This window comes from Falco cherrug, chromosome 1, assembly GCF_023634085.1.
Source record: "Falco cherrug isolate bFalChe1 chromosome 1, bFalChe1.pri, whole genome shotgun sequence".
In the NCBI taxonomy this organism is placed as follows: domain Eukaryota; kingdom Metazoa; phylum Chordata; class Aves; order Falconiformes; family Falconidae; genus Falco; species Falco cherrug.
The window spans coordinates 110917319-110932266 of NC_073697.1; the positions used below are offsets into that span (position 1 = coordinate 110917319).

At 35.9% G+C, this 14948-nt stretch overlaps 1 protein-coding gene across 14 annotated transcripts in view; it reads right to left on the bottom strand.

The window, feature by feature from the left end:
* The window catches only part of BCAS3 (BCAS3 microtubule associated cell migration factor), a 370223-nt gene that overhangs the window by 212902 nt on the left and 142373 nt on the right, over positions 1-14948 (bottom strand). For 12 of the 14 annotated variants that reach the window (XM_055719601.1, XM_055719623.1, XM_055719580.1 and 9 more), the window contains exons 17-20: positions 11490-11534; positions 4686-4810; positions 3880-4045; positions 2601-2701 (exon numbers count right to left, since the gene is read on the bottom strand). In XM_055719601.1, coding sequence (XP_055575576.1) covers positions 2601-2701; positions 3880-4045; positions 4686-4810; positions 11490-11534 — 437 coding nt within the window. The remainder of the gene's footprint in view (positions 1-2600; positions 2702-3879; positions 4046-4685; positions 4811-11489; positions 11535-14948) is intronic. The other 2 variants (XM_055719612.1, XM_055719591.1) reach the window with 1 other exon arrangement.

Below are 14948 nucleotides of genomic sequence, written 5' to 3' on the forward strand. Positions count from 1 at the left end.
ATTCTACCTCTGATAGACAGATACAAATAGTGACCCTGAAACGGCGCCAGAATTCCTCTTACCACTAACGTGGCAGACAGATGTAACATTCACCCTAAGCCCCTATTTAGCCATTTGCTGGCAATTAAACTTACTGACGGAAGTGATAGCACATCAAACCACAGGCTTCAACTAATGTCAACCCATTACATTACTGCAGGTAAGCAGAGCCCGACAACTTCGATTTAGCATGTATTTAATAGGGGGAAAGCTAACAGGTGCCCGGGACTCTTTTGTGTGGATCCTGGTTTGACTCAATTTTTTCAGAAACTTCACTGAGTAGCTTCAGATAGAATAAATCCAGAAGACAAATAAAACTTCAAAGAAGATCAGATATACACAAATTTCCCTGTTAATGACATTTTTACTATGTTCTCTAGATACTTTTTTTGTCTTCAGTGATTATTATTCTCATTTTCTTACATTCCACAGCCATCTTAAAGAATTCCTATTATGTGAAATAAAACTTTAATTAGAAGTCTTAACTGTAGTTCAAATAATACAAATTCATTATTTTGTGGGAATTTAAGTTACCACTCCTTCTTCTTCCTTTAAAAAACTTTTCAGTACAAACCCATTTGATATGTGTAGTATTTGAGCTGTTAATGAAATACACAGTGAACCACATCAATCCCTGATTTCAGTATGTGGGATAAATGTGACCTCTGTATAAAAGCACTGATACTCACAGAAAGGCTTTTGTTCAGACCATATCTTAGCAATACATTGCTTTTAATTTCAACAGAAACTAAAAAGCAGACAAACTATTTTTACAAAATGTCCAGAATTCTCCAGAGAGCATCCTGTGCTCTTGGACCCATACTGCAATAACTGCATACTACATACAATAATTGGTATTTACAATATTTATACATTTGATAGTATGCAGGGGAAATAGCTGAAACCAACAGGGATGACAAAGACATCTAAAACTAGAGCAGAGAATTTGGGGAGGGCAAGGAGGGGGAAGAAATCTGGCCCAAAGAGGCAAGCTGCAAGGACTCGCAAACATAGGCAGTGTTTGTGGAATAAAGCCAGTTTTAGAGACTGTTTCAGGGCTACTCAGCAGCAGGTGTGTAAGCAATGGATAAAAAAATAAATATCAAATGAATTATCAGCAGCATAAGCAGACTATGTGGCAGCAGTTACCTTAAACTACAACATGAAATTAGACCTACGCTCTACAGTTAATAGCATCTGTTAAAGGTTTGATATAAATTACAAATATATTTGTTGACCTGATTGTACACAATGCTTCAAAATATTTGTATGAAAATTTAAGTATAGGATCGCACACCTAATTTTAGGCATACTCATTTGAAAATAGTGATCTGTATTTGTACTGTGAAATATTATATAAGCAAAATACATCATTGCAATACCCTTTTATCTCAAAGCAGAATTCTCATACCTGTAAGTAAAAAACCACCAGAATCCAGCAAAAAACTTATAGCCAAAAGGCACATTTAACACAGTGTTGTGCACTTTTGATTACTTTTTCACAGTCTTTTCTACCTTTTCAGTTTTCTTCCCTCTTCTCTGCAGCATGCAAAATGGAAGACCCTAACGCTGTAGGTTTCCACAACATTTTGAGCTTAGAGCACATTCGACAGACGGACAGGTAGAAGCAACAGATCTAATCTGGCACCGATGTTGCTTTTACCAGTCACATTCAAACTGCCTTTTGGCCCAGATGTCCACTTTCTGCATTTCAGAATGCCTGTGTCACATAAGTGCTGGCGTTAGCTGCACTGACAACTGTGCAGAGGGTCTAGTTTCCCCAAGAGTACCGCTACATCTGCCAAGAGTTGTTCCCTTGCGAAACTTTGACTGTTGCCTCACTTTAATCTTGACTATACCCTAGGCAAAAAAGAGAGACTTGCTACTCACTGTTAATATTGTCCTCTTTTTTTGAATTGTCAAAATAAAAAAATAACATGAATACTCATTTATCTATAAACCAATATAAAATACATGACTTTTATATATATTATATAAAATATACTTATACCATATATCTGCAGATATAGGTCTATAAATGTTTCCGCGTAGGCAATGCTCTGCACATTGGTTCCCTGTGAACAACGTGGCTGGGTAAGACAGAGGACGAGGCAGGTGGGCAGCCGTCCCTGGAAGCGATGCCAAGGCTCCCAAGGGAAGCAGCTGTCTGAGACTCTGGCTGGAAGTAGCCCAGCAATCAGGAGTTCCAGGGGAGAGGGAAAATGCAGATGCACTCGCTTGTCACTGAGTACTGAATTCACGAGAGGAAATGGCTAAAAGCATGCGAAGAAATGAGGTGAAGACTTCAGGGTATCAAGTGGGTCACACTTTCAAGGCCAGCCAAGCACTCATACTTTGGCTATGTGACAACCTCACAACTTTGACTCATACCAAAAAGAAGTTATATTCACTACTCTATCATTACTAATACAGTTACACACAGCCCTACTCTGCATTTGAACATATACTGAAATAAATGCAGGCTGAAAAACCAACTCTGAAAGTCACACTCAGCTTAAAACATGCTCGTGAGACAAGACAAAAAGTTGTCAGCTACTTACAGCCAGCCAGAAGATACTGGTAGTACTGTACAGCATCTGCAGCCAGGAGCAGTGGATGGTTTGCATTAAATGGTGGTTGGAGTTCATTCCACTGAGGAGTTCTGAGGTAAAACACAAGACTATTAATATTTAAGCTAATACAGAGAATGTAAATCAGTGTTTCTGTCATCACATGTAATTATCTATACAAGCTCACAAAATGTTTGTAATTATTTAAATTAGCTTGTTCAAACACTGCAATACACCACAGGCAGTTGAGCAGCAGGACCAAATCGCGCAGATTGTGAGGCAAAGACAATACTTGTTTGTCAACTGCAGCATGTATTGCACAAAAAAATGATGAAGGCGGTTTAGATTAAGTTGGTAAATACATTTAAGACCACTGTATGTCACACTGACATTATACAAACACACAACAGAAACCGGGGAACTTTTTTGTTCTGTTAACTAGCATTGCTTTGATACTGTAAAGTCACTGAGCATTTACAAACTGTGAAAATAAAGCTGTGTAAAGTTATGGACTATTGATCCAATTAGAGTTTTCAATTCCATTACAACCTACTCATTTCAACAATAATGGTCTAGAAGTCTGTGTTGTAATTTTAATTAGGGTGGGCCATTCCTAAATAGCTTGGTAAATCAAGTATTGATCAATCTAGTCCAGCCATAAGCAGCACTAAGGAATATAGGAGCCAAGAAAAATCGATAGAAAAATATTTTAAAACGTCAAAAGCACTGACAACATTTTCTCATCAATTTTTGTTTACTTTCTTCCACATGTCAGGAATAATTTCTCCAACTGTCTTAAGAAATGCAACCTTCATCTACTTACAGGATAACTTCCCTAATTCTTTGCAGTGCCTCATTGTGGAAACCTCACTCATGTCTCATGGCAGAATTCTGTACTTTAACACTATTAAAATAATTGTTTCTAGTCCTTACATAAAAGCTAAATTACAACCCGATCATTTAAAATCACCAATTGATAAGGATCTCCATTGATCTGTAAACATGGTCATTGTAGGCTCCAGGGCCACAGAGGTATTTAAATGGTTATCTCCTATTCAGACAAGTAAGCGCTAACAGCACCACATGAAAAGTCAAGCCCGAAGTTTCTATCACCAGTCCTCTCTTTCAATGGAAAAAGAGTCATTAAGATGAAGTTTAAGATAAAAATAGGGTGAAAAATCATGATGCAGTTCATTCACCCCTTCCAAAAAATACAGATCACTACCATCTTCTGGACAAAAAGAAGAAGAAAGTAAAAGGAATGAGCTACCTAACCAAAGTCCAGCTGGCTCTTGGGCACGTCATCATTTCCAAAGGTGTGTCATCACTAATCTTCGGAGCAGTGCTGAGCGGCCGTGGTTCCAATACGTGTTCCACCAGGCTACCATAACAACTGATAATATACAATGACTCCACAACAAACTGTTTTGATTGATCTGTTTGCAGGAAGAAAGAAAATCTTATTTCAGTAGCAGAGCAGAAACAGAAAAAAAAAGTTTACAGAAATAGTAGGCTCATTCTTTTAAGTCTCTTGCCTTTATATGCTTGCAGGCAAAAGGTGACTTAAAAGAAGTGAAAGGCCTGGAGAGACAAAGAGAAAATTGTACAAAGCACACCATTTTTCTTTTTTTTTCTTTTTTTTTCTTTTTTCTTTTTTTTTTTCAAAAAAACATGGGGGTATCGCATATAAGAGAAGGTGGAACAGTTTCTCACCAAGGTGTGTTCAGGTAATCACACAGTACTAAACACGTGGCTGCACATTTTATTTAGCAAAGGTGTCTCACCTTTACCCTCACAGCTTCTTCAGTGACACTTCACACAGTATCTTTGGACTGAACTACCAATGTTTGTTTTCTGTCACTGTATCATAATAAAAGATGAATGATTTATCTCACTCATTAAAATTTCTTGTAAACTGTCCTATTGACCAAAAGCAACCCAACCGCATTCCCAGAAATCTCCACTGTCACTGAGTTACAGGAGTAAAACTACAGATAAGCACCTACTACTCAGAGGTTATCAGAAAAATAGAGAATTTAAATTTAAATGCAAGACACACTTTTGTAATATACCAACCTTTTTCCCTTTTCAGACCAGGATTGTTTGCAAACCATGACCTTGATGATCCGAAGACTGCAGCAACACAAAACTCTCCTCCCACAGACTTACTGGGTGAAATCTGTGGAGCTGGTTTGGATTTGCTTAAAGAACAAAATAAATTTATGGAAGTTAATTCTCAAAAATTAAGATGCCCTGCGCTTAACGGTCATTCTAAGATATTAATTCAGAAATGGTGACTATCTGCAGTTCCCATAAGATTTAGCAGGATTTACAGATGCTCAGCAGTTCTCAGTAATAGGTTTCAAATTCCCCTCAATCACTGAACTCATTAACTTGAAGAACAGCACTGGCTCATAATGGAGAATTAGCTGGACTGTTTAAAAGACCCAATATTGAATATTTGCATTCAATAAAAACAACTTCCAAAGTGAAAACATTTATAATTGTAAGTCCTTTGGGAATGAAAATACAGATTCTGGGTCAGTCATTCCAGGTGGCTGATATTTTCTTGTGTTTTCAAAAGAAACTTAGAAATTAGCTAACGGTGACTACTGATAGGGTGTAACTCAGCACATTACTGATGCCATTGAGACCACTAGGATATACATGACATGGGCAAAAGGGCAAGAGGGAAAAACATGCGGAGGATACAAGGAAAGGGAAACAACGCATACACTCATGAGCTACGTGTTAAAAACAAATCAGGGATTATATTATGTAAAAAGAGATTCAGATACATTCTTCTCTGAAACTCCACAATGTGCAGGTAGCAGATAGGTTTATCGTTATGTTTTATTGAAACAGCATGTAGCATTCCACCTTACAGGAATCTGAAGATATGTAACATTCGGCTTTGTATAAACTCAAAACTATGTTCAGAGCATTGCCCATTTCCTCAATTTATTAAACTAAGATCTCACCCTTTCCTTAAAGGAAAAGCTGTTTGAGAAGTTCACAAAGGATTCCTCCTTTTCCATGTTCCCCTTTTCCCAGTTTTTTAAATTGGATTATTTTGTATTTCTCTGTACTCTGTTTCACTGCTTCCTTCTCTGACTACCTTTCTCTTCTTTCCTTTTTTCTTCTATTAATTTCTTGTTCCACAATATATCAGCCTGTGACTACACCATCACATAAACCCAGCCATTTTTAAGTAATGATCTTCCATTGTGAGAAATGTGTGTGCGCATATATGTATGTGCAAACAAAGCAGTGGAAAAATATTTTAAAACAGCAGAAAGCATTTCAAACACTATACATAATTATAATGGCACTTAATTCATACTACTTTTTTTTCTTTTGCTAATGACAAATTACTTGTATACAGGTGAAGTGGTTCAACAGACTGAAGCAATAGGGATATTAAAGCAAAAACAGATTATGGATCAACATAATGTAAAAATAACATAAGAAAATAAAGTTAAACTACAACTATTATTCAAGCTGGGCTTTTTTAACACTCCTGCACCTGGCTGCAGAGACTGCACCTGCCCACAGACCTATGTCTTGGTCCCTTACAGCTCAGTCCTGAGCTCAATGAAATAAATGGCAAAACTCGAGCTGATTTCAAACACTTAATTTCCTTCCAACAACTAGCTGCAGTAAGTGACATGTGGAAAATATGGCATATGGTTAAAAACACACAGCCTCCATCATTACTGTCATGCAACTTCAATCATTTAATACTGCCTTCAACTTGAATTCACCTAAAGCAGCAATACTTCTTGTGTAGCACACCGGAAATGAGGTAATTTATGAAAATATGAGATTTTCATATTATGAAATTATGAAAATAGGAGAAATAACTAATTGCTTGCGCTCACGTTGTATTTTCAGACAGTGAATCCCCTAAAAAGGGATTTACAGAAAGTACAACTGAGCTTCCCAACATCTTGCACAGTGTTACTCTGCCAGCTTTACTGGCGGACTCACTGAACCACAGAGGGGCTAAGCTAGCTACTTGCCATAAATCACACACATAGCAAGCCTAGGGTCACACGTTTCATTGAGAGAATAAAACACAAAAACAAAACCAAACCTTTCAAAAGGAATTCCATCACACTGGCCAGAGTCAATGGAAAGGTTCAGACAAACCTTCATGGACTGAGACCAGCCCTGAACACCTCACACATGCAGGAGAAGCTAGAACGTCTCAAAAGAGCAATTGCAGTTTATAGTCAGTAACTCTGATATTGAACCACCACAAAGCACTTAACATCCAACTGTTAAAACTACAGCTACAGATTCCTGGGTCAGAAATCTGAGTTCCAGAAAGTTACTGACTATACTACCTTGCTTGCAGTGGCGCTTCATGGTCTATATTAAATTATTTAAACAGCTATTAACATATTAAGTATGTATCAGCTGCTCAGAAAAATTCAGAATAGATTTCTTTCACTTTGAAATAGTTGTCTGTCACAGAAACAGTATTTTTAACCAATTCTGTAACAGACTGTGTATCGATAACTATTTTTACTTCTCGCATACCAAACATTCGTACATTAATGTTCTTTCAGGAATGAAAATATAAATGTATCCACTAATTAGAATCTTGCTACTTACCGATCTATACTGTAGTCAATAAATTATTGGTTTTAATATAGAACAAGATTCTTCAGAAGGACAGTGTTACCCATCAATCAATACAAAGCAAACCATGAGTATAGGTACGATTCACTTGTATCCACTTCCTCTTACAAACACCTGAAAAGAGAGTATTTCTACACTATCCTAACATTTTTAATATTCTGAATTTTTACTCAGCATAATCTGAGGTTATGAAAATAATTTTAAATGGAAAAAATTGGGAGCAAATGCTGTTCTCAACTACAAATTGGAGTAAATTTCTAGAGACATAATTGACTTAAATTTCTTCAAGCCTTTAAGCAGAAGTGAATCTGGTACTCTGACAATACATCTTTGCAGAGTTCTCCACACTTAGCCCCAAGACCTACGCTCAACCAAATACAGTTATAAACAACCGTAGAGGAAATAATCTAAGCTACGTTCTATTTACATTATGTCTTTAAGATGTACATCTTTCAAGGCACGCATTTAAGTGTTGGTTTCAGTGCCAAAACATTTTCCCTTCAAGAATGATGTTTTGTAGACAGAAAGAGCAGACCTTGTAAAACACGATTACTCATGTGGTTAAACTTAGTCCTGCTAAAAAATAAAGACAAACACACACACAAAAAGAGAAGACTAGTGCATTGTATTGGTTTAGACATATTTCTGAAAAGTCAATTCTGAAAACTATTGTAACTAAGGAATCTTTCATTTTACCACCATTTTACTTTATCCCTGAGTTTTCATCAATACATTCCAACTCAAATTTCTTTCCTTCAGTAAACCTCAAAAGCCCAGTTATTTTCAGTAACAGTAATGCCATTAGAAAAATGTATTTTCATGTCATTGTGATATTTTAACAACTTGGAAACTATAAATCCTCATTATTATGTAGATGCAAACACCCTCTCAGCTTTATAAATGATAACAAAACAATAATGTTGAAGGTAGGTGGTGAATGAGTTGTTTGTGCTATGAACTCCTGCTCTGTACTTGCTCTTAGCCTGTCAGCACTTCATAAATTATTCCAAGAACTGAAATTAAGGCACATTTGGCCTCACTTTTAAAAAATGTTACTTTAAAAGAATCTTCACAATATAGAAACTTGCAAAAGATTTTGGCTTATTTTTAATGAAAGGGATTGCAATGCAGGAAGAAGTGCAGGTTGTTGGGAATCAACACTAAACCCAAGAAAATTAAGCTTATGGGACCAAAACCGTTCACCATTATAATTTCAGCCTTCCACACTAAAAACAACATCACTATATTAAAGATGTAAGGGGGATAAAAGGGTTGTGTACTTTTTCCTGTCTGGGTCTACCCAACAGTGTAACTACACCAAGGATTCAATGAGAACACAGCAGCATTTTTATCCCAGTTGCATCTGTGCAGAAATCTACAGCAGGAGTATAATAGTAATAAAATCCCCTTTCAATTCCATAATTCTTGTTCGGCTACAAATCTAGTAAGAGCTGCGCCTCAACTGAAGACCACGTTCATGTCATTTCAGTTACCAACAGTGACATTCACCTAATGCCAGCTGAAGCCAATGACAAACCTACTCAAAGTCAAGTTAACCCCAAACTTCAGCTAAATGCCACAATATTTGGGGAAATTGGTGTTGTTGATATTAATTAAATTTTCTAACATAATTTTGGGGGATCATTTCCACTTTAAATGCAAAAGCACTGAGGTGTAGATGCATATACAGCCAATGAAAACCACATCTGAGCATTTTCTACTGAAATGGCACAAAAAGTGATGGGAGCAAACTAAAGAAGAAAATTAAGACATCACTTAGTCAGATCTTAAAAAGAAATTAAGATACTCAGCAATAGCATGTGAGTTCTTTCATGTTGAGAACACACTAAGTAAAGATTAAGAGCTACCACTTGCTGACTTCTGTAATGAAACAAACTCTGCCATAATCTCTGGAAATGTAATGCGTTAGCTTGTTATAAAAATCATAAACTAACAACAATATTTCAACTACTTTACTTTTTATTATTATTTATTTTTCTACTTTACATAGGAAAGAATTAATATGAATTAATACTATTAAAATATTTGGAAAACCATAGTCAACTATGAAAACCAGAGGCTACGCAGTACAGTGAAAGAGTGTTCCTCAAAGAGCTTTATGTCTCATAAAATGCTTGCTGACTCTCAAATTTGTCTCAAAGGTCATAGTCAAAAAAGTGACATGACTTGAAAAAAATAAATTGCATATATATGATACGAAAGAACTGCTTTACAAATTCAAATAATTAATCAAATAGCCAGAATCTGCAGATTGAGTATCACGGTGATTTTATATTCCCAACAAATAGGCTTCAAATACACCAGATTCATAAAAATAAAAGTACTTATCCACAACTCCACAGCTAAACCTACTGAAATGGAAATGCATTATTTCTGAAGGTAAAAGTTTTATCTAGACTACGTAAGCAGCAATGAAAGTATCAGGAGAAAAATACTGCACAAAATTTGCAATTACACATAAAATTACTGAAAAAGCATATCTGCCTCAAAACACATACATTGTAATTCATTTACCATTGTGCCTAAACCAAGAAAACAAAGACATGTTTCCAGTTGTCAAATCATGAATAAAGCAACAAAAAGCAAGGAAAGAATGGTAGGCTCCTTTATTTGCCAGGCAGTAAGCTGTCAAATTTCCATTCATTTTGTTTACATAATTTAGGTCTCATTAAGATCTTAATGGAAACAACATGATTTCTTCCCCCACCCAAAGTGTGTTTTTTATCCTAATTTCTCTGTCGGCTAGTAAAGATCATATTTTTGAGCTAGCAGTGGCATTAAACAAACCACAAAAGAGTCTTGTGAAAGACAGGCAACAATTTTTGAGTCTATTTCATATATTCCTCTCTTTAATCTAGGCCTTTTAATCTTGCCTCAATCTAAAATCATTTCTGGTTGACAAGCATCTCTGCTGCTTCATGCAGGGGGCAACAGGCACATCCATTTGTTAAGACAATCCACTTTCAAAACTCTTCTTCCAGAGCCTTTTCAGTTCTTAGATCACCATCAGGCAAAACACTTCGATGAGCATAAACTACATTTAGAAATAGTTCTTAAGAAGACTACTCCAGTAACCGGGTATTTTCTAGGAATAAAGCAATGTCACCTTCTTCTCTTTAGTGTCATACTTCTTAATACCTTTGCTTTTCTTGCCTTTGGTATAGCTCCCATATCCCTCATCTGCTGTCCTCTGCCGTTCACTTAAGTCTGTATCCTAACATAGCTCTTAATAAGTTCTTTCTGCTGAAGACAGCATTTTGACAGAGACATGAGGGGGTGATATATGTGGAACAAACTTCTAGTAGTAGAAACAAGAGCCACATACAAATGTTCTAACAGATATTGACAGACATAGCTAATAAGTATCCTTAGCTTAACTTTAAAAAAAAACAAACACCAAAACCAACAACCAACTCCCACCCTCCAAAAAACCCTCACCCTCCTAGCTGAAAGTTTTGATGTTTTCTAAGAAAGCTGGAAGACGTTCAAACTTCTTCCACTACTTTTGCCTAAAACTTCAACCGCCTCACCCCCACCTTGTTCTGAAAAGGTGACTGCAGGTTATGTAGCACAGCGTGAGTACTGAACCAAGCTCCAACACTGGAAAACCTGTTAAAACCTGTTTTTTCTTCTGTCTTTATTTTTGTAACATGCTGCAATTTTACATATTAAAATGTAAACCCCTTATTATTTAAAATATCCTGATTTTAATGGAACTGCAGTTTATTTTTTTTCTCAAGTGCGATAAGCTGCTTCATCGCTCTTACTGCAGTACTTTACTGTCTACTCACTGCTAATCTGGCTTATTTTCGAGAGGTCATCATCGACGTTTTCTGTCTGTAAGCAACTTAGTGCTACAATAATAAAGGAAGCTATATAGAAAAAAAGCATCTTGCTTTGGAAAGATATTGCAATTATTTATGCCCACTGGGAAATGATTTATTTTTCCAACTTCTCTGCTACTTAAAAATTAAATGCCCTCTCAAAGGTAAAAAAGAAAAAAAGTGAATGCATTTCTTTGACAATGCCTGATGGTGAACACGCATCCATTAAAAGTGAAGTTATGCAGTGCTTCCACCTATGGATCAGCCATGCAAGTAAACAAATTAAAAAAAAATATTAATCCAAAATTAAAAAGTTTAAGCACAGAGTGATTTTCAGTGAGGACAGCAAATGACTTATAGGCATGCTGGGTTTGAACTGGGAACTCACCATGGAGCTTTTATGGAAAAACATCCTGCTCCAAACAGGTAAGGTCTTCACGTAAAGGGGAAAAATGCACAGAAATTAGATGAAAACTTGATTACCAACAAGTACACTGTATATCATGCTTATTAAGATTTATGCAGAAGGTAAACAAAATAATTTCTTATAACTGTTCATGATGCCCTGGAAGAGATGTAGACCTCTTAACATAACCAGCATGCTGACACTCACAAACATAACTGCTCACGTGAACTGTCCCACTGACAACGCAACCACCCACAGAAGCAGGAGCTGACGGGGAGCCCCTTCATGCACAACTGCTGTGACAAACGGAATGCATCAGTTGCAAGCAGGCTTTAATGTTATAATTCAAGTTAGACACAGTTTAGGTCTCCTTCCTGAAAATCTGCTGACAAATCTCAGACAAAAGCAGTTAAGAGCCTTAAACAGACATTGAAGTCAGAACTCATAGAAAAAGTAAATTAGCATCAAAAGTAACAAATATGCAAGTGTTTTCCATGAAACACTGAAGGTCTGAGCGGGACCTTACATTTTACAAATTTACTGGAAAGAGACGAAGTTCTAAGGAAAAACAGCGACAGGTACAAGCACAACCTTTTAGAGAAAATTACTCGGCCCTTTTCTGGATAGAAGCAAACCATTACATTCAAAATCTTTAGCAACTGTATGACACAGCAATCTTATTCCTCCACTTAAAAGCTTGCATGGAATGCAGAAAACCCTAACTTACTTCAAATATATTTGATGTTAAAAATCACCTGATTGAGAGCTTAATGTTTTTGGCTACTCAACAATTTATCTACACCATGATTTTATTTTAGTTTTTGTTCAAGTATTTTGCACAGTGTATTGTTTTTAAAGCGGTATCATACCCCACTAATTTTAGCACATTTTTAATGGATATCTCCCTTGTTCTTTGCATTACCCTCAAAAAAGCCATCACCATACTGACATTTGCATGAAATCTGAAAAGGAAGAATGGGAGGTAAATTTAGAGCTACTTACATGCTCAAGGCTTCTTGGATTCTCATTTGGGATGTAACATCATCCACAAAATTGCTGAATAATTGATTTTGTAAATGCCAATGTGTCATTTTTCTTTTTATATTCTGACTCAGAGATAAATTCTGGCTAGCTGAAACAAGTGAAATATTTTCTGGCAAGGAATGAACAGAAAAGGTCTAACACAGAAAGACATAAAGCACTCGACCATATGCCTACACGACTAAAAGGATACCAGCCTGACAAAAAAGAATTCTATGAACTAAATTTGACAGGAGCACAACATCAATGAAGACATCCTCTTCAAAAAACCTTTTAGGTGAAGGTACAAACCTAAGACATATATCCTTTGACATGCAAAAATGTAAAAAACCAATAAAAATATAACTTTGCAGACACCACCACCCCATTTTTTATTAGTAATACAGGCCAAAAAACATGCTGAAGATCTTTTAGACTGTGTAGCAGGCTAGCCTTTAACTGTTTGGATTTAAAAAAAAAATGTTTTGTTTTAATGCTTTGGGGGACAGAGCTCATTTGGTAGAACCAGTTGCCTTTCTAGCTATAATATATCATCTCTGAACAGTGGTAAAACCCAGTGTAATTGTATGAATTTGTATGATCTCCTATACATTGAACACATTCAGTCCCTGAGTCAGAGACCATTCTAATAGCTCAACAGAAGATTAACTCAGCACTATTGCACCGTTCATCTAATGGAAAATTTTTCTTCTGCATAACCCATGTCCAATATAATTTAAAATCTAGAATGTATCTAGTGTAAATTTGAAGAGTCATTGGAGAGTGGTCCAATCTGACTGAGAGCTTAGAATTTCTAAATTATGGTCCTGAATGTTTCAAGGGGGCAAGGTTACACCTTCCCCTTCCCTCTGTCGGCCCCAGTTTCTCTGTCTGCAAAAAGTGGGCAAATAACATTCAGCTGAGCTCATTAGAACATTTTAAAAGGTAACATAGGTTGCTTTTTTTTTTGCACAACATACTGTGTCGACCTGATTATATTTGCAAATTAATAAATTATCTCTATTTTAATTACAAATTGACCCAGGTGGATATATGCTTCAATGGAAGGTTTTGTTTTTAACATGGATACAAAATCTTGTACCATGAAGAAAATTTAATTACAGTTCCAAAGACTACAGCAGAGCCTTAATAAAAAGCCTTGTGTGAGAGAGACAGCTTAGCATTTCCTTTCTGTTCATGAGACCTGATTTCTTTTAAGTTGACCTTTTTTTTTCTATGATATTTATATAAACAATTATTTTTCACTATTTCTTTCACATAATATGGATGGTATGTTAATGGAGAGAGAGAGAGAGTGAGAGAGAAGTCGCAAATTACAGGATAACCCAACCTTGAAAAGACAGCACCAGATGGCTATGCTCGGTGACAGTAACAGAGGAATGCCAAGGCAAAAAACTCACTGAGGCTCCCCGCTCTCATAGCCAGTGAGAAATTTCAAAGGAAAATTACGGAATGAAGATGATTTATGATTGAAAATTCCAACAAATTTTCTTACTTTCTTGAAAACGCAAATATTCTTTGATTTTTTATGTTTAATAAAAACTACTTAAGCTTTTAATAAGCTGTGCAATACCCACTTATTCTAACCCTCATTGCTCTATGTTGCCATAGCGAGAATTCTTTCATAAATAGTGCCATCTAAACAGAATTCAGTGCAAATAACTGTATTTCATATCAATTACAAATCACTACAGTAGTCGCTTTATTACCAAAATGTATTATAAATGCTAAAGGTGACATAAACATGTCTGAGAAACGTGCCAGAAATAGAATGTCTGAGTTCAGCACGCAGAAAAGTTGAGCTATTTTACTGAATTCTTTAGCTTTATTTTTCAGTTTTTTCCTTAACAATTTTAGTTACTTTTTCCCTACTCAAATGCATCATGACTTTGCACTCCTTATTTTTGTTTGCTTCAGTAGTAGAACCTGGGATAAATTAAGCTAAGTCAAAATAAAACAAACAGGTATCAGTGATTTTCATATATTTTAATGGGTTATTTTCATATATTTTATATTTATATGAAAATACATATATTTTCATATAGCACAAGCAATGAGAAACACTAAAATGATAAAACTGCATCAGACACTTTACCTACTTTTCCCCGTCCTTACTGGGGGTGCAGTGAGGGATGGGTTGAAGAACTGATGAAGTTTCATCTTTAAAAACACACTATCTAGATCTTTTGGATGGAAAAAAAAGTAAGGTTTATACCTTTTATTGTAAGATACATTGGATGTCTCTGTTTTGACAAGCCCCAACTAATGCAGGTTACATCCTGGTGTTTCACTAAAGCTATAATGAATTTGGTAATGAAGTATGATACAAGTATAATGACCATACCCCTTGAGAAAGTTAAAACAAATGCTGCTGTCAAGAGAAGCCAACTTTTATAATAG